Here is a 19,878-nt window from a genome sequence, read left to right as displayed (position 1 = left end):
AGGGCTGATGCCAGGTCAATACTCTGCACACTGACCTATCCAGCTCCCCACGATTCCCAGAGGTGCAAGGAGGGGAGAGTCTGGGTCCATTCAAAATAAGCCAGAAGTGGTAATGTTTTTACATCATCATCTTACAGCTTGGATTCTTCAAAAGAAAATATGAAAAAATGACCAAAAATCCAGATGAAATTGATGAGACCACAGAACTCAACAGCTGAATCACCCAGCAGTTCCCACTGCAGTGGGAAGGGGCAGCATCACAGCCAGGGTTTACTATTCGCATGAATGGGTTTCTTAAAAATCCCAGTGTAACTTAATAATGTAATAGGTAAACTAGAACTGCAGGTCAGTTTGGAAAGAAACTGTGAGGGATTTGGGAGGGCAGGAGTATAAAGGGTAAAAGACTATTTTATGTTGGGGGGAAAGTGATCTTTACGTTGGCTGGTCCAGAGTTTACATGAAATGCTTCCTAACAGGAGAACTCTTAAAGAAAAATATAACCTTTCTCAGAATATTTTTTGGGGAAAAGCCCAGTCATTTAAAATGATTGTTTTTAAACAACAGAAGTGGAAGTACTCGGTATAGGTATATAATTAGCTTGGATATATTGATGCTGATGGGCAAAAAAAACCCCACAGGTCTTCAACTTAATGCTGCTTATCCAAAGTTGCCACAGAGGATATTTTCAGTGATAATTTTGTTGATACACTAGGTAAAATTTGCTGTTGTCAGCCCACAGCTGCTTCCTTCGAGTCCCTTTCTTGAGATGATGTACTTATCAAAACATGCTTGATGACTGGTAGGGGCCTCCTGCAGAGGAAATCTCCATTTCACTGGGGGAGGGTTAGGGGCCTAAAGGACTTAGAGGCCAAAGCACAAACCTTGGTTTAAACTCTGTAACATCATTTATGGTAGAATCTTGTCTGCTGGAGGCCCCGCCTGGAAGGAGGAGGAAATTTTTCTCCTTTAGGATGCATAACTAACTGGCTGACCCTGACGGGCTGCGGGGGGACCTTGTGAATTTTTGAAAGATGAGTAATTTCTTTGGAATCCTTCCTCCTTCCACAATGAACCCCTCCCACCTCCTGATGCCCGCATATTCTCGATGCCTGCTGCTGCCCGCCTTCCTCTCCAGGAGCCCGGAGTTTTCCACCCTCCTTGTCCAAATCTCCCGCTCCCAGGGCAGCTGCTCTTCTCCAGGTGTGAGAAGGAAGTCATCTGTTTCGCTTCCACACTTGCGTGAATTACTGTATAATCCCCTTAACTTCAGGGCGCTATTTTCATTTATTGCTAAATATGCAAGAAAAGCCCAAGTGAATTTCTAATTGTTGAGATTCCAGGCAGGGTAAACAAGGCAAAGTATAAACATCTCAGGAATCTGCAAGAAGTTACAAGGAGACATTGGAAACCACCAAATCAGCATGTGCACCTGCTGTGCTTGTCTGTTTCTGGAGAACTTACACTTCCAGAAGAAGGACCTGGGAGTTTGCTCACCAGGTAGAGTCTCACGCCCGAACTCCTGAGAGTCTTATTTAGTCATCAGATCGGGATGAAGCCTGGTGACCTGTATTTTACAAGCATCCCGGTCCTATGATGTAAATGGGCCACTGTGAGGACCACCACCCATTTCTCCTTCTGCACCTTTTCTCTACTTCTGAGCCCACCTATCCTCTAGGAGGGACTGGGAGAAAAAGGGCAGTTATGCCAAAAAGTACATACCTAAAGCTTCAGACAAGTCACTTAGCCTCTGTAAACTTCAGTGTCCTTGTTATAAAATGGGGAGACTGGGGCGGAGCTCAGCAGCGACGCTTTTAACTTTAAAAACCTACTATCTGGGTTTCTTATAACACGAATAGACAATCCTCCAAGAATCTGACACTGAAAAGAATTCGGAGGAAAACAGGTATTTGCCCATGGGTGCCTGTGATGGCAGTGTAGGGCTGTCTGCACAATTACAGAATTTATTTTGCATCTGACAAAGGGGGGAAAAACACAATTAGAAATAAAACATCAGGAGTTTACAGCAAAAACAGCATGGTATTCTCTAGTTACATGTGCTAGAGCCCAATTCTCTTAACAGCTGGATTCAAACACTGTTTCATTCCAAGAAAAATTGTTTTAAAAAAATGGAGGGGAAACTGGTCATTAAGTTGATAAAGACTATTTAATAAACTGGGTAACTGCTGTATATATTTACTAGTTTTTTGATGTAATATACTGAGAACATTGGAAGTCATCCTTTTGTTTTACTCTGCCTCCCCTTCCTTAGATGATAAACCCTAAGCTGAGGTCACACACTCACAGGGAGCTTGCGAGCTCTGGCAAGCCTTGCCTTGGATGAACCGCCTTGACGGCACTGTGTCCACGAAGGAGTTGGATTACTATAAACTAAAAAATTAGCCATTTGTCTCTGCACCATTGATCACACTGGGGCAGGGTTTCTCAGCCTGGGCACTACTGACATTTGGAGCCAGGTAATTCTTTCTTGCGGGGGGCCTGACCTGTGCATTGTGGGATGGTCAGCAGCATCCCTGGCCTCTGGCTGTGGCCTCTACCTACGAATACCAGACGCTCCCTCTCCCACTCATCGTGGTGATCAAAAAGTGTCCCCAGACATTGGCTAACGCCTCCTGGAAGGCAAAATCACCCCGACTGAGAACCACTGCACTAAGCAAGTGGCCTAAATATACAACTTCTGTTACCAGATCACAGATTTGAGGCAGAGGCTCTAGTGAGGAGTATTTCTCAAGCACTTTTAAGCAAAGGTTGAGTATTCATCCAAGAAATTAAAAAATTGAGGAAAAAAGCTCTGTATTCCTATTCAGCCATACTTTTATTTTAAAAGTAAGTAGAATATGGGGCTTAAAAGATGTCATCTTTCAAAGTTTCCATTTCATAAATGGTGTATAGACAATATGTATAGAATGTGATAAGAATTGAGTTGCTTCATGCATGGCTGCCACACAAGCCTTACAAAATACTAAAGTAGAAACAGCCTGTGAAAAAATTGCATTGAGATTTGAATTTGTGCATTGTCCATTTTAGCAGCAAAATGAGAACTGGACAGATTCCTAGCTGGCTGTGCTATTTTTATAAAATAGTAAAAGTTATTAAATGTGAAAAAACTAAAACCAATTTATCATAATCACACAAGTGATTATACTACAAGTTATTATAGAAGGTATAATTTTATAATCTATTCTGATATACAGCTATAATGTAATATGACAGTCCCATAAATTAAGACATCATTAAGCAGAAAGCATTAAACAGGATTCCTCAAACTGAGCTCCCTGGTCCATCATTAATACAATTTGCACACAGAAAATAATTATATACACAGCTCTTAGGACTATGCCCTCATTAACGCATACTCATTTCAATCAATTCGAAAGACTAGACCTCTAGAGGTAAAAGGTATACATGGGGGTAAAGTTTGAAACAAAAATATTAACTATTTCTTTGAACCTTAAAGAATGAAAATGTAGCCATTATGTAAATATTAAAAAATGGTTTCATTCGTACCTGATTTATTTTGGCAGATAAAGTCAAAATGTCAATGTATATATTGCACAACTATGTTAAATTGTATTATTTTTTTAAAGACAAATTGTCTAGGATAGTTTCCTTCACACATAATGTATAAATCTTTGTTAAGTATATTTGCTTTTTTGATAAACTGGGTTTTGTCTTTTTTTCTCTCCACCAAAAATATAAAAATGAATATGCATGTTTGTATATGAAGTTTCACAATTCGTTTGATTTTTGAGAAGCAAAAGATCAAATTGGAGCAGTAATCAACATAAACTAGTTAAGAGCTTTTCTCCTATTAAAGTATAAGAATCAAACAGAAAAGTTATTATTTAATTGTAAATCCCTCTTTAAATACCACATTACTGAATACAATTAAAATCATTTTGAAAATAAAGCTATACTTTGGAATTTGAATTTTACGACTTAACGTATTTCACTGTATTTATCTTATGCACTCACTGTGCTTCAGAACACATTCAAGACTCAGTAGAAGAGTGAGGATGTATCTAACCTCTTCCGCCAGTAGCAGTGGCCACAAGGATGCTTTTGCAGGAACCTTAAACCGCCTTCATAGCTTAGAGACTAGGTGTAAAGGCTTGCTCCTCACAATGTGGTCGATGGGTAGGCAGCGCTGCATCACCTGGAGGCTGTTACAAAATGCAGATCTCAGCTGCCACACAGAACTGAATTCCAACTGGAAGTTTAAGATCACCAGATGATTCATATTATGTTAAAGTTTGAGAAACACTACTCTAAAGCACAACTTACCTCTAGATATAAATATGTGATTGGTATAGAAAAAAAAATCGGTCAAACCGCTGCAGCCTATATGAGTAGTCATCTGCATAGTTTTTTAAAAAAATTTTAATAGTGAGCTAGAGGACTTACATCTTAAGGATTAAATATGCTGAGATGAACGTGCTGAAATTATAAAACAAGATACATATCGGGCTCATAGACTGGCCCTCATTCTATAGCTGGCACATCAATGCAAAGGTTGCTGGGTATGTCGCCTTTCACACCTATGCACAAACACCTCCAATTCCTACCAGGTGAACTCCCACGTGCCTTCCTCAGTTTGGCCCATCTCAATTCTGGTGAAGCACATCATAAGGGCAGCTGATTGCAGAACCACCACCAGTAAGCGTATCTGGTATGCTTCGTACATTAAAATACAACTCTGAAGAAAAAGAACATTCATTTTTCTTTGGATTGTCACAGAGTAGGTTAAAGACCTGTATCAAATCTACCATTCTGTCCCAAATCGGAAGTTTTATATTTATGTATTTTTAAAAAGTAATTCCTTTTATTCATTCTATATCATCTTTTAAAAACTACACAGAACATTTAAAAAAAATTCCTCATCCTATCATAATCCTTTAATATTTTAAATTAAGATACCAATTAAAGATTGGAAATAATCTTATTCAAAAGGAGGGACTGATTTTCATCTTAGGACCACTCCAACCTAACTAAAAGAAAAAGGCTACTAACTAAACTGAACTTCTTGATTCTGTGCAAAATGAAGGTAAAAAGCTAACTCAAGTTGTTCTTACTATAGCCCTAGCTCTACTGCCCTCTGCTGGGTGAGCTACCTAACTACACCACACAAATCATTACTGCCTTAAGAGAGGCCTTTACTACAGCTAGGTGCTCAGGAACTATGTAGGAGAGACATTGCAGGATGGGAGTGAGGAAGAGAGTGCAGAAGAAAAAGCTGCACCTATCCACTCATTCATCTAGCCAGATACTTTTACACATCTGTAAGCACTACAACTACACACACAATACTTAACACGGACAGAACTTCTGAGCACTCTTGAGTGCATGTCATGGTTAGACACTGTGGTGACGGAGACAAAAAATCCCTGGCCTCAGGAAGCTGACTGACAGTCTAGTGATGGAGATAAACGAACAGATGGAGTACATGAGGTAGTGGTTAAGTGCCACTGCAAGATATAAAGTAGAGCAAGGGAAGGGAACAGGAATCCCGTTTTAAATAGGGTAGTCAGAGAAGGCTCTCTGAGGAGGTGACACTTAATTAGGGAGGAAGTGAGGAAATAAAGTGAGGAAGCAGACTATAGGAATTCCTGGAGGAAGGGCATGCTAGACAAAGAGACTGGCGAGGACTCTTAGGGAGAATAAGCCTGCCACAAAGCACCATAGCAAAGCAGGGAGCCTGGTGCAGGAGAGGAGGTGAGAGGGGCAGGCAGGAGCCCGATCATGTAGGCTGTAGGTCATGGTGAGAACACTGAAGTTCTAGGATGTGATTACCTATCAGAAGGTTCAAGTAGGATGATGAAGTGACCTAAGAGGGAGAAGGAAGGGGGACTGTCACCAGGCCACAGCAACAGTCCAAGAGAAATGGAGTGGTGGCTTGGATGACAAATGTAGCCGCGGAAAAAAGAAATGAGTGGATTCAAAAGATATCCAGGAATTGTTTTCTAATTCTCCAACAGGTTCATTCAGGGATCTAAGATCAAGATTCAAACTTCTGGCTCCTTAATCACTATTTCTCAAAACATGCTGAGAATACAGTGGCTCAACATCATATCTAAAGGACAAAAATATCCACAAAATCACAAAACACTTCATTTGTTGACCATCTGCTATTACTTTCATTCAAAGATAAAATTCTTTAAATTTTGCTACCTGTTAAAAAACTTGAAACACGAGTAATCTGAGTTTCCTACTTCTTGGGTGAATTCACATAGGCTGTCATACAAAGCCACAGTTCCAAAGTGACTTTAAACATTACAATCCACTTAAAGGCCGATTTTTTTAGGTTACTATTCTAATTAGTGAAGCAACTAAGTTACGGGTATAAAAAGGCTGTGTCAAAGTGATGCTAGCCCCTTATTACCTCACCACCAATTAACACTGCCACACCTAAGAAACTGGGGATCAAAGACCCTATTTAAATCCAGTGCAATGCGCTAAAAACTGTCAAGGATGTTCCATCCCAGTTTTAGCATGCCCCAGATTAACCCCTTAACCTCTGTACTGGAGACTTAAAAGCATAATAGTCTGTGTTCCTGACTTAGAACAAAACCTACTCAAAATTAAGACATGATTCTTTAATAAAACATGCATAGAGAATACTTTATGTCCTTTAAATATTTAATTACCATCAATAAAGATCCTCTAAATATTTGAGTAGAAAAATCCTGAAATCCACATATACCTCATACAGACATATATGACATAATAAACAACATATGAACAACATGGGTGCAAAATCCCGGGAGTATCTGGTGGCCCAGTAATCTCATGATACTGTGCTTTCACACAGAATGTAACTGTCGTCCAACCACCAGCCCCTGTTCTCAAACAGGAGCAGGACAAAGTTTGGTGGGAGGGAGGCAGGCAATGGATTCAGAAAGGGTAAGGTTGAGACCAGGCAGACAACCCCATCTCAGTAAAGGAATAGTTGGTGGAGGATTTGTCAGCCTTCCCACGATTCTTCTGGTCCAATGTCTGAATAGGTGAAGGAATAAACACCAAATAAGCAGGAGATTCCTAGTGTCCATAAGGCTGTTCCATAGGTCCCAGCCAAAGACAGGATGCAGGATCTTCCCCATGGTATCTAAAATTGGCAGACAAAGACCACTGGTGGGTGCCTGGCACAGAACAGGCATTCAGTATTTGTTGAATAAATGAATTCCTTAGGTAAAAAATGCTTCGCTAGATGTAACTAGTGATGTTACTGAAAAAAAAATCTTTGGGTATGAAAGTATAAGTCTTTGTTCCCAAAATGCATAATGAAAATTTTATGATGATGTCAACTGCCCAAAATTATGCCAATATATTATTACTTTAAAAACTATATGGAGGTCAGATCAAGATGCCAAAGTAGGAGGACATGGAGCTCACCTCCCCTGACAAACATATCAAAATACATCTACATGTGGAACAATTCACACAGAAAACCAACCGGAAACTTGGCAAAAGAACTCCTATACAACTGAAATGGCAAGAAAGATTTCCACATAACTGGGTAGGATGGAAAAGAAGCATAAAGTTGGGGCCTCCGCCCGTGGAAGGGATCTGAAAGGAAGATAAGGTCCGCACAGGTGAACCCTCCTCCTGGGGTGCGAGCAGGCTGAGCCACAGACTGGGCATCCCAGTCCCGGGGTCCTGCCTGGTTGGTTGCTGGGAAAACTGCTGGGGCAGACAGAAGGGCTGGAGAAGCCTAAACTCTGTTCTTGAGGAGTGCACGCGTGCTGGCTTGCCAACAATCAGGGTGGAGAGGGCCTTGCACCGGTGGCTGCCGCCTCGCTGCACTCCCCAGTCCAAGCAGGGTGAACACCCTGGGCCCTGCTCACTCCACATCACATCCTGGCACAAGAGCTCAGCCAGCCGGACCCTGGGAAAAGATTCATTCTTGCTATGCAGAGACAGTCCGGGGGTCCAGGGGTGATCCAGGTGGGGCAGCAACGGCCACTGTAAGCACATGCACAGGCAGTGCCACTGGAGCACGCTGCAGTCAGTCTCCTGCCCGAGCAAGCACCCTGGCCCCACCCACTCCACAACCTGGCACTGGATCTGGGGCAGACAGGTCCTGGGAAGACTGCCACTGAGGCAGCCCAGACCTCTGGTGGCAGAACAGCCACCTCAATTCCTGCAGCCACACGCCCCAACCTCCAGCCCCAGCTTAGCAAACGCTCCGGCCCCACCCACTCCAAGCCACAGCCCTGCACTAGATCTGGGACAAACACAATGGGGGAAGAGACGGAACCTTGGGCTGTGTGTGAGCAGAGCCACAGACACCTACACAGACACCACCTCGGTCCTCCCACTTGCTTCAGCACTCCCCTCCTCTGGGGCAGAGCACACACTCAAGGGGAAGGGAGCCTGACTGAGCCTGACTCTCAGAGCTTCTATTCCAGCAACTGGGGGTCAGACTCCACCCTTATCAGTGTGGTGATGGCCACAGGGCAGAGAGGAAGTCCTGCCTCACACCCTGCACAGGCTTTAGATCCTCCGACACCAACCACACCCCCTATCAACGTGATAGTGGCCAGCACACTCTGAGGGAAGACGTGGCTGGCATCCATATCAAAACCAGCCCCTACACCCAAGACTTTGGACACACACAGTCTACACAGGGGTGCTCCCACAGAAAAACACCCCTTCAAGACCAAAATAGATAACTTTCTCCTAAGTTCATAGAGACAGAGAAAGTTAAGTAAAATGAAAAGGCAGGGGAAGTAGCACCAATTAAAAGAGAGGAATTCCCTGAAAGAATAAATAATGAAACAGAGTTCATCAGTCTACCAGACCCTGAGTCTAAAAAGTTGGTAATAAAAATACTAACTGAATTAAGACAGATTATTGCTATAAACACAGAACACATTAAGAAGGAACTAGAAACCCTAAAGATGAACCAATCAAAAATAGATAATTCAATTTCGTAGATGAAAAACAATCCAGAAGCAATGAATAGACAACTAAATGACACAGGAGAACGAATAAGTGATCTGGAAGATGGAATAATGGAAATCACCCAATCAGAACAGCAGACAGAATGAAAAATTTAAAAACATGAAAGCACCATATGAGATCTATGGGATAATATAGAACAGGCCAACCTACACATAACAGGGGTTCCAGAAGGAGAAAAAAGAGAGAAGGGGACCAAAAATGTACTTAAAGAAATTATGGCTGAAAAATTCCCAAACCTGAAGAAGGAAACAGATATCCAGGTACCAGAAGCATGGAGGTTCCCAAACAAGATGAACCCAAAGAGACCCACACCAAGACATGTCATAGTTAAAATGGCAAAAGTTAAAGATAAAGAGAGGATTCTAAAGGTAATGAGAGAAAAACAGAGTCAGTTACGAGGGAACCCCCCCCCCCAACATCATAAGCTGATTTCTCTGCAGAAACTTTGCAGACCAGAAGGGAGTGGCATGACATATACAAATTCCTGAAAGGGTAAAACCTGCAACCTGTGATACTCTATCCGACAAGACTATCACTTAGAATAGAAGGAGAAACAGAGAATTTCTCAGACAAGCAAAAACTAAAAAAATTCAGCAATACTAAACCTACACTATAAAAAATACTGAAGGGTCTTCTCTAAATGGAAAAAAAGAATCTATAGGAAAGGGAAAATACCAATAGGAAAGGCAAATATAAAGTAAGGATTGAAGATCACTTAAATAAATCATTACATAGATTAAAAAACAAACAGAAAATGTAAAAGCGATTATAACTACTATTTTACGTCTTTATGCTTATTCTTTTACTGCTTATATAGTTCTTACTCCCCTCCTCCACATTTTGTGATCAAAATCACAAAATGTGGAGGAGGGGAGTAAAAAATGTAGATCTTTTAGAATGTGTTTGGACTTGAATAACTTAGTTTAAAGCAAGTAGATATAGTTATGGATCAACATACATGAACCCCATGGTAACCACAAATCAAAAACATACAACAGATTCACAAAAAAGCAAAAAGAAAGGAACTCAAGCATACTACAAAAGAAACTCACCAAACCACAAAATGAAAAAGAATAAAGTAGAACTGGAAAACAAGGAATAAAATGGCAATAAGTATATACATATCAATAATTACCTTAAATGTCAATGGACTAAATGCTCTAATCAAAAGACATAGAGTGGCTATTGTATAAAAGAATGAGAAACTGCAATATGCTGCCTAAAAGAGACTCACTTCAGGGCAAAAGACATACCAGACTGAAAGTGAAAGGATGGAAAAAGATATTTCATACAAATGGAAATGACAAGAAGCTGGGGGTAGCAATACTCATATCAGACAAAATAGACTTTAAAACAAAGGCCAGGGGCTTCCCTGGTGGCGCAGTGGTTGGGAATCTACCTGCCAATGCAGGGGACATGGGTTCGAGCCCTGGTCCGGGAAGATCCCACATGCCGCGGAGCAACTAAGCCCGCGCACCACAACTACTAAGCCTGCGCTCTAGAGCCCACGAGCCACAACCACTGAAGCCCATGCGCCTAGAACCTGTGCTCTGCAACAAGAGAAGCCACTGCAATGAGAAGCCTGCTCGCTGCAACAAGAGAAAGCCCGCCCACAGCAACAAAGATCCAACGCACCCAAAAATAAATAAAATAAATAAATTTTTTAAAAAATCAAACAAACAAAGGCCATAAGAAAAGACAAAGGAGGGTATTATATAATAATAAAGGGATCAATACAAGAAAAGGATATTACACTTGTTAACATATACACACCCAATACAGGAGCACCTAACTATATAAAGCAAATACTAACAGACATAAAGGGAGCAATTGACAGGAACACAGTAACAGTAGGAAACTTTAACAGCCCACTGACATCAAAGGACTGATCATCCAGACAGAAAATCAATAAGGCAACAGAGGTCCTAAATGACACAAACGACCTGCTGGACTTAACTGATATGTATAGGACACTACATCCAAAAAAAAAAAGCAGAAAACACATTCTTTTTAAGCATGCATGGAATGTTCTCTTGGCTGGACCAAATACTAGGACACAAAACAGCCTTGAAAAATTTAAGGCGGTAGAAATTATATCAAGCACCTTTTATGAACATAATGGTATAAAACTAGAAATCAGCTACAGAAAGAAAAACGAGAAAAACACAAAGATATGGAGACTAAACAACATGCTTTTAAAAAAAACAGTGAGTCAATGATGAAATCAGAGAAGAAGTAAGAAAATACCTGAAGACAAACAACAATGAAAACAACCTTACAAGATTTATGGGATACAGTAAAAGCAGTTCTAAGAGGGAAGTTCATAGTGATACAAGCCTTCCTCAAGAAACACAGAAAATCTCAAATAAATACTTATCACCTAAAAGAATTAGAAGAAAAACAAACAAAGCTCAAAGTCAACATAAGGAAGGAAATAATAAAGATCAGAGAGGGAATAAATAAAATAGAGATCAAAAACAATAGAAAAGATCAATAAAACCAAGAGCTGGTTTTTTTTTAAAGATAAACAAAAGTGACAAACCTCTAGGCAGGCTCACCAGGAAGAAATGAGAGAGGACTCAAACAAACAAAATAATAAATGAAAGAGGAGAAGTAACAACTGATACCACAGAAATACAAAAAAAAAAAAAAAATCATTCAAAGCAATCTACAGATTTAGTGTGATCCCTATCAAAATACCCATGACATTTTTCACAGAATTAGAACAAAAAAACCCTAAAATTTATAAGGAACCACAAAAGACCCAGAACTGCTAAAGCAATCCTGAGAAAAAAGAACAAAGCTGGAGGTATAACCCTTCCAGACTTCAGACTATACTACAAAGCTACAGTACTCAAAACAGCATGGTACTGGCACAAATACACACAAATAGATCAATGGAACAAAATAGAGAGCGCAGAAAGAAACCCACACACCTACAGTCAGTTAATCCACAACAAAGGAGACAAGAATGTACAATAGAGAAAAGACAATCTCTTCAACAAGTGGTGTTGCAAAAGCTGGACAGCTATATGTAAAACAATGAAATTAGAATATTCCCTCACACCATATACAAAAATAAACTCAAAATGGTTTAAAGACCTAAATATACGACATGACACCATAAAACTCCTAAAAGAAAACATAGGCAAAATATTTTTTGACATAAATCTCAGCAATTATTTTCTTAGGTCTCCCAAGGCAAAAGAAATAAAAATAAACAAATGGGACCTAATGCAAGTTAAAAGCTCTTGCACAACAAAGGAAACCATCAACAAAATGAAAACCTACGTAATGAGAGAAAATATTTGCAATGATGCAACTGACAAGGTGTTAATATCAAAAGTATATTTATAAACAGCTCATATAATATCGAAAAAACAAATGACCCAATCAAAAATTGGGCAGAAGACCCAAATAGACACTTTTCGAAAGAAGACATACAGATGACTAACAAGCACATGAAACACCATTAATTATTAAAGAAATGCAAATCAAGACCACAATGAGGTATCACCTCACTGAGTTATCACAGTCAGAATGGCTATCATCGAACAGTCTACAAGTAATAAATACTGGAGAGGATGTGGAGAAAGAGGAACGCTTGAACACTGTTGGTGGTAATGTAAACTGGTGCAGCCACTATGGAAAACAGTATGGAGGTTCCTTAAAAAACTAAAAATAGAAGTACCACATGATTGAGCAATTCCACTCCTGGGTATATATCCAGAAAACATGAAAACTCTAATTCGAAAAGATACATGCACCACAATGTTCACAGCAGCACTATTTATTACATAATAGCCAAGACAGGGAAGCTACCCAACAGATGACTGGCTTAAGAAGATGTGACATATACACACATACACATACAATGGAATATTACTCACCACACACAAAAAACAAAATCACCATTTGCAGCAACATGGATGGATTTATGGAATCTTATGCTTAGTGAAATAAGTCAGAGAAAGACAAATGCTATATGATATCACTTATATATGGAATCTAAAAAAATAACACAAATGAATCTATATACAAAACAGAAACACTCACAGACATAGAAAACAAACTTATGTTTACCAAAGGGGAGAGGATGAAGGGAAAGGACAGATTACGAGTATGGGATTAACAGATACGAACTACTATACATAAAACAGATAAGAAACAAGGATTTACTGTACAGCATAGGGAATTATACCAAAATCTTGTCATAACCTATAATGGAATATATTATGCAAAAACCCCCAAATCACTATGCTGTACACATAAAACTAACAAAATATTATAAGTCAACAATACTTCAATTAAAAAAAAAAGAACTATATGGAACTTATATACTAAGACCTACCAAGATAGTATATAGGTCGACCAAGCAAAAACTGGACCATTATTTAGTATAAAGATTTTGCAGAAAACATAACTTTATTAATGATAATGTTGCTTAAGCTAAAAAAAACTATCTGAAAATACTTTACCAAATAATCATATAATTTCCCCTTTTAATTGGTTGTGGGTACAATTTTATAACTAACATTATAACACAAAGCACCCTTGCTGCTAGTCTGCCTTGTTTTACAATTTTATGCTAATTTATATATTGATACAATACTAATAACTAATAAAATATAAGTATTATGGTAAGATTATTGATTCTGAAATACTAGAAAGCTTCATATGATGAATCTTAGGTATTATCACTGAATTTTTAAAAACAGGATATTGCTTTTAAACTTTTAAAATCATGTTTATTTAGCTTATTTTAAAAATATATAAATTCTAAAAATATATCATACCAAGAGTAACCGATAAGGACTTTTTACACCTTCCAGTTCTGCCTACATTCCCAAAACGCATCCCTGACACCAATGATATCACTGGGCGTAGGGGGTTGGGGGCAGCCTCTGAGACAGTCACTGAGGAGGGGCCACACCTCAATGTGAGTCAAGTTACAGTTAGAGCTTAGTCATAGAATAATATGTCTACCACAGGCATCTTTCCTTAAATTTAAATTATTCTTCCATTTTTTCCCTAAAGCCTTTCTTTCCTCTATCTCTAGTTCCTGAATAAGCCCTCATCCTGAACACTCATTTATTTATTTTTTTCTCTCTTGTTCCACTGGTGTAACATAAGAGTTTATGTTCAGTAAACTATCTTCTGGAGAAGAAAAATCAAAACATGATCAAAGAATTTACCAAGTTCAAATTCTAAGACTCTAAAAACCTAAGTGGTTTAATCATCGGTTGCCCAAAAGCATTCTTTGTTTCTTTTCCAAGATGATGATGATTCTTCATACATTTCCTAAAAAGCAGAACGATAATAACAATTTAAAGGAGAGCATTTTAATAAATGCAAATATATCTGAATAAATCAGGCAAATGAACATCACAACTATTTATATCTGCTCCTCTTTTAACAATCCAATGGCCATTTGCATAAGGCATTAAGAGCAAACAAAGGAATAAACGTGCTCCCTACACTCAAGGACTCAGTCAAGTAGGAGAAACGACAGATAAGAAGCCTTAACAAGACAAGGGGCAAACACAGAAAGGAATAAACAATTAATTCCACTTGGGATCATGACAGGAGACAGCCTGGGCAAGGTTATGTACGGAAGATGGAAGGTCTTTCAACACTTTTTTCTTTCCAGACACACCTACTACTTCCACATTTCTAAATATGCGTTTCCAAAGGCCAAAGGGGTATTTCCATTAGCTTTGAAATTAACAGACCACCCCAAAGGTTCCTAAACAGGTCTGAGCTGCGTGCTGTTGGCAGACACCCTGTAAGTGCGTGCCCTACCCACCTGCCCATCCCTTGCCTGTATCACAGATGATCTCAAAGCACAGGCTGAAACCAGAACCAGACTAGAATTCAGATAATTTTTGGACAGAAGGGGAATAAGAATATATCACTTTCTCTTCTCACTCTCTAGTCAGGTTCTATTTCTGCAGGGGTAGAAATCCAAATTCAATTATCCTCTGAACACCTGTACACCCTCCCACCCTCTACACACAGAGAAGTAAATAGAAAGCCCAGCCAGTTCTTGAAGCACCACAATGAGTATACCCCCAACTCCTACCCACTCCCTTATTTGGGGGGCCTACCGTCTCATCTACTTTGTCAGCTGGCTGTCCATTCTTTGCTCCAAGGCAAAGAATCTCTTCCAGCCAGGCTCACAATTCATTCTGGAATACTTTTCCTACCTTGCTCTCTCCAGGGTCTCATGGTCTATCAAAATTGTGGCAGCCTTGTTCACAGCAAAGCAACCAGATATCTGAGCTTCACTAAGACAGATTCCTTTCACATATCCTATCCTCTAATCCCTAAGTATCCCCTTATAACAATGGGTTTCAGTTTTTATCCAGAAAATATGGTCACTAAATTTCACAGGTGCTGGTTCAGAGTCCAATTTGCTCATCTCACCACTGGTCCTTCACTCTGGCCTTCTGCTGTACTGGGCAGTGAATCCATTCCTCAGCTTTGCTATCAGCCACAATGTTGTGGGCAATTTGAGGCTCTTAAGTGTAATTACACATTTCTGAGAATACAGAGTGATCCCACTGTTGAGGTTACTACACCAAGGGAGAAATCAGGGAGCTGGGCCTTTTCCTATCTTCAGAATGCTCTATTTAAGCAGGGACTTGTTTGCTTTTATTGATGGGTTTGATGTATGGATGGAAAACAAGCTAGAATTTCCTACTTAGGTTTTTTAAGTCCACTTACTATGCATTTTCTCCAAGGAGGGAATATATCCCACTTTTCTTTTCCTAAAATGAAGGAGTTCTAGGAGAAGGCTCTTTTGCCTTGAGAAGTCTCTATTTTAGCCAGTGACTACATAGCCATGCATTATTCCTGCTCTCCAAAGGAAAGACCCTCTAACTCAAGGGAATTCTAATATAAGGGATAATACTTCATATATGAACCACTGGAACGTTCTAGACTAGGAATTCTAACTGTTACCACTTGTTGAGGTCTTCTCCAGGCCATGCATTCTTTGGGGCACATATTTTTCATGCTTAATAAACCCTGGAAAGGAGATTATTACATAAACATCCTATTTCCTAGAAAAAGAAAACAAGATTCTATAAAGTCAGGGAAGTACATACTCTGTATGTACCCTTCTTCCTTGTTCTTTAAAAATTCCTGAGAAAAATCATGTCCAAAGACAAAATTAGATATTTTGCTAACTTACCTTTTTCCATATGGGCACCTTGGCTTTTAAAGTATCAATGGCATAGCTCACAGCTTCGAGGGATGCAGTCCTATGGGCTGAGGACACAGCAATGATAATGCTTGCTTCTGACACTGGAACTAAGCTTTAACAAAATGAAGGAAAAAATTCATCATCTCCTCTGAAGCTACATGTTAAGAAATCTACTAGACATGTGAAAAAAAATAAAAATTCCAGTGAAGCATTCCTAGAACTAAATATCCAGTTCTGTTTTACCTGAACATCCCATTTAGTTAGAAAACAGTAATTCATCCCAGTTGCATTTAGCAGGAAGTACCAAGCTTGTGACTAATCTGTAAGCATGTATCCACTAAATTTATCGAATGGGCAACAAGATGAAAAGTACCTCACTGATTCAACAAATACCTCATCAAACAAACAAGGCACAGTGCCAGGTAATGCCTAGAAATACAAACTAATCGCATGATGAATATAAGGTAGAATTTAAAGTATTAAATAGCAATGAATAGTAAATAACAGAATTGATAACATTAATAAAATTATAGTTACCAATAACTAATAGATGATAGATTTAGTCCCATTGCTGGGTTCTTTTCAAAGCCTGGAACTCCACTCTTCTTAGTGATACAAAACAGCAAACTAATCTAATGACCTTAAAAGGCTTTTACATCCAAACAATCTCAGACTGTCATATAAACAGGGTACAGACTACAAAACAGTTCTGAAAAGGTCTCATGGCCTTGAACACACATCAGCACAGGCTGTTGGGCACAGGGCCAAAGAATCTTGCACATTTGGACTTTGTTACAGCATCAGCCATTCTCCAAATGTTACAATGTAACAAGCAGCCTTAAAGGCACTGTCTGCCAGAATGATAAACAAACCTCCCTCTCAGGGTAACACAGGATGCCAATGAAGGATTCCAGAATCAGAATTAGTACAAAGGTGGAAAACGACTACACTTAAACTTTTAAACTGATAAAGGAAATCATACCCAAGCCGATGGAACACTGCTATGTGTTTGACTGGCCATTTCTGTCTAATGTCACTACAAAGTTTTCTGACTTCATTTTCTGCCATTGGTAGATATGCTTCATACTCTAAGCTAATGACTTTTTTCCCTTCGAAGTTATTCCTTGTAGTTCCTAAAATTAAAAACAAAATTACAAAATAAGCTTTCTTCCTACAGTAGAAAAAGCACACTAATAGAATAAAAAAGGATTATTTTTGAATAGACAAGTAGCATACCAATTTGTATAAAAATTACTTTGAAATTTTCTAAACACAAAAACTTGATTAGAAAATCAAGATAATCATCACAAAGATGAGGAAATAAAATGACACTGATTAGCCAGGTTTACTGAAAACATTCAAATGACAAACCAGTATATATGCCCTCTGTAACAATTAGAATTTGACCCTTAAAAGGAAAATATTATGTTCCCAGGATTACCAGAATTCTCTCTGCTAATAATGACTTTTAGTCTACTTTTTTTTTTTTTTTTGCCTTTAACATATGTTAATTTGAAGATTACTAACACAAAACAAGAACTAAAAAAATTTCTACTCACCACCATGGGTAATCTTGGCTAACTGCTCCGTATCTTAAAATCCTCTTATTATTAACACTGAACATGAGAACCACCTGCTAATTTCTACTGTCCTGTATAGTCAATAGATGCTATGAAAATTACAACTCACCTACAAATAGGGATATTGCACCACAGAATGGAGAAATCACCAGCTGTGAGACTTCATCTACTGAAAGTTGCTCAGATGTGAATTTTATTATATCTTTTGATTTCTCTTCAACTTCATTTATATCTTTCCTGGAAATAAAATATTACCAAACCTTAACATTGGTACTAGAGTAAAAACACCCAACTTATAGGCTATGTTTCAATTTATATATTTTTTCTACATTAGATGCGTTAGGAGGCATGATTTGATCTGAATGATAAAAATAAGCAAGTGTAAAGTTTGAGCAAAACTCAGTAATTTTACAAATATCCCTAACGAATCAAGCATGATATAAAAAGGAACTTACCATTAACATGATCACTTAAATGAAATCTATTTCATTTGCCAACACATTCCAAACTCTGGAATTGCTAGTCTTATCTCCTGCATCCACACACACATCACCTCTAACCACTGGATTACCAAGCACCACACTCAGAACTGCCTTTTTCTTTACCCAAAAAAGGAGGGCAAGCAGAATGATGACTCCACAGGAACTGGGTTCATTTCATAATCAGGCACAACCTCAGTTAAGTAACTGAGGAAATAAAGGAATTGACTGCACGCCTATTCACCAGATGCTGTAGAAGTCCTTTGCCATGCATTTCTCATTTCATTCATCAAGCGTTTATTTCGTACTCACTAAGGGTCAGAGACTAAGCCCACACACTGGATACAGACCCGGGAACAAAAGACCTGGCTCCGTGCTCAGGCACTTATGCTAGAGGAGGAACAAAGCAATAAATAGGAATTACAAATAGGGATAACTTATGGAAACAAACAGCGTTCTAAGACAGAGCATGGGGGCTGGGGAAGGTGTGTTTAAGATAAGAGGACCATGCTACTGAAAAAAAACCATTCAGATGCTACTGGATTCCAAGATGCTTCAACCTCCTGTACATGTCACCTGAGCTTCTTCCAATTCATCTTGCAATACGATATAGGTAACCCAAGCATCGTCTATGAACTTCAGACCACACTGAGTTCCCACAACTTGATTCTACAATAACATAGATTCTAAAACTGCATGTTACAAACCCTGTCAAACACACTCAAATCATACACAATGTTGCTGAGTATCTTCCTAGTCTTCCCAAAGAACAGCTCTAACCATCACACACAAACACACACCTATGGCAGCCCATTGTTTTCTGAATAAATTACAAAATCAAAAACAATAGTATTTTTCTATATCATGGTGGTGATATGGTGACCACAGTTTCCAAATAAAACTGAGATACATATCTAATGGAGAATTCTATTATTTCCAAATAATAGGACTAAGAAAATCCAATCTCTATCAATGCCAGGCAGTTGGCTTTACAATATTTATTCTTCACTTCTGAGGCACTACCCTCCAGAACAGTGGGGAAGAAATGGGTGAAAAAAATAAATAAGCATCCTTGGCTTGTTCTTTTCTTTAATAAAACCAAAGTTTTGTCATCCAATATGATATTTACTTGATTTTGGAGAAAAACACTATCAAATTAAGGAAGTTTTCTTTCATTCCTAACTTATAAGAGTTTTCAATTAGGGATGATTATTAATTTCTACATTATTTATTTCTCAGTTGACAAATTAAGCCTCATTCTGTCTGCCTCTCCAGACCATACTAAGAAATGTTCCTCAGTGTGAAGGAGCCTTAAAAAACTAAAAACAGAACTACCATACAACCCAGCAATCCCACTACTGGGCATATACCCTGAGAAAACCATAATTCAAAAAGAGTCATGCACCACAATGTTCATTGCAGCTCTATTTACAATAGCCAGGACATGGAAGCAACCTAAGTGTCCATCATTGGATGAATGGATAAAGAAGATATGGTACATATATACAATGGAATATTACTCAGCCATAGAAAAAAAAAAAACGAAATTGAGTTATTTGGAGTGAGGTGGATGGACCTAGAGTCTATCAGTCAGAAAGAGAAAAACAAATACCATATGCTAAAACATATATAT

At 38.8% G+C, this 19,878-nt stretch overlaps 2 protein-coding genes across 5 annotated transcripts in view; one reads left to right on the top strand and one right to left on the bottom strand.

Moving 5' to 3' along the window:
• ITGA2 (integrin subunit alpha 2) overlaps positions 1-3,948 on the top strand; it is a 106,983-nt gene extending 103,035 nt beyond the window's left edge. The window contains exon 30 of the mRNA XM_027101133.1: positions 138-3,948. Coding sequence (XP_026956934.1) covers positions 138-218 — 81 coding nt within the window. The 3' untranslated portion in view covers positions 219-3,948. The remainder of the gene's footprint in view (positions 1-137) is intronic.
• The window catches only part of MOCS2 (molybdenum cofactor synthesis 2), a 21,569-nt gene continuing 3,597 nt past the window's right edge, over positions 1,907-19,878 (bottom strand). For 3 of the 4 annotated variants that reach the window (XM_027101134.1, XM_027101136.1, XM_027101135.1), the window contains 5 exons: positions 17,876-18,003; positions 17,169-17,319; positions 16,175-16,298; positions 14,175-14,280; positions 1,907-4,714 (listed from right to left, as the gene is read on the bottom strand). In XM_027101134.1, the coding sequence (XP_026956935.1) occupies positions 14,212-14,280; positions 16,175-16,298; positions 17,169-17,319; positions 17,876-18,003 (472 nt within the window). In that variant the 3' untranslated portion in view covers positions 1,907-4,714; positions 14,175-14,211. The remainder of the gene's footprint in view (positions 4,715-14,174; positions 14,281-16,174; positions 16,299-17,168; positions 17,320-17,875; positions 18,004-19,878) is intronic. The other variant, XR_003431697.1, reaches the window with a different exon arrangement.

Source organism: Aethalodelphis obliquidens, unplaced genomic scaffold (assembly GCF_003676395.1).
Source record: "Aethalodelphis obliquidens isolate GAN/ISIS:26980383/991018 unplaced genomic scaffold, ASM367639v1 scaffold4, whole genome shotgun sequence".
In the NCBI taxonomy this organism is placed as follows: domain Eukaryota; kingdom Metazoa; phylum Chordata; class Mammalia; order Artiodactyla; family Delphinidae; genus Aethalodelphis; species Aethalodelphis obliquidens.
This window is presented reverse-complemented; position numbering and strand designations above follow the sequence as displayed.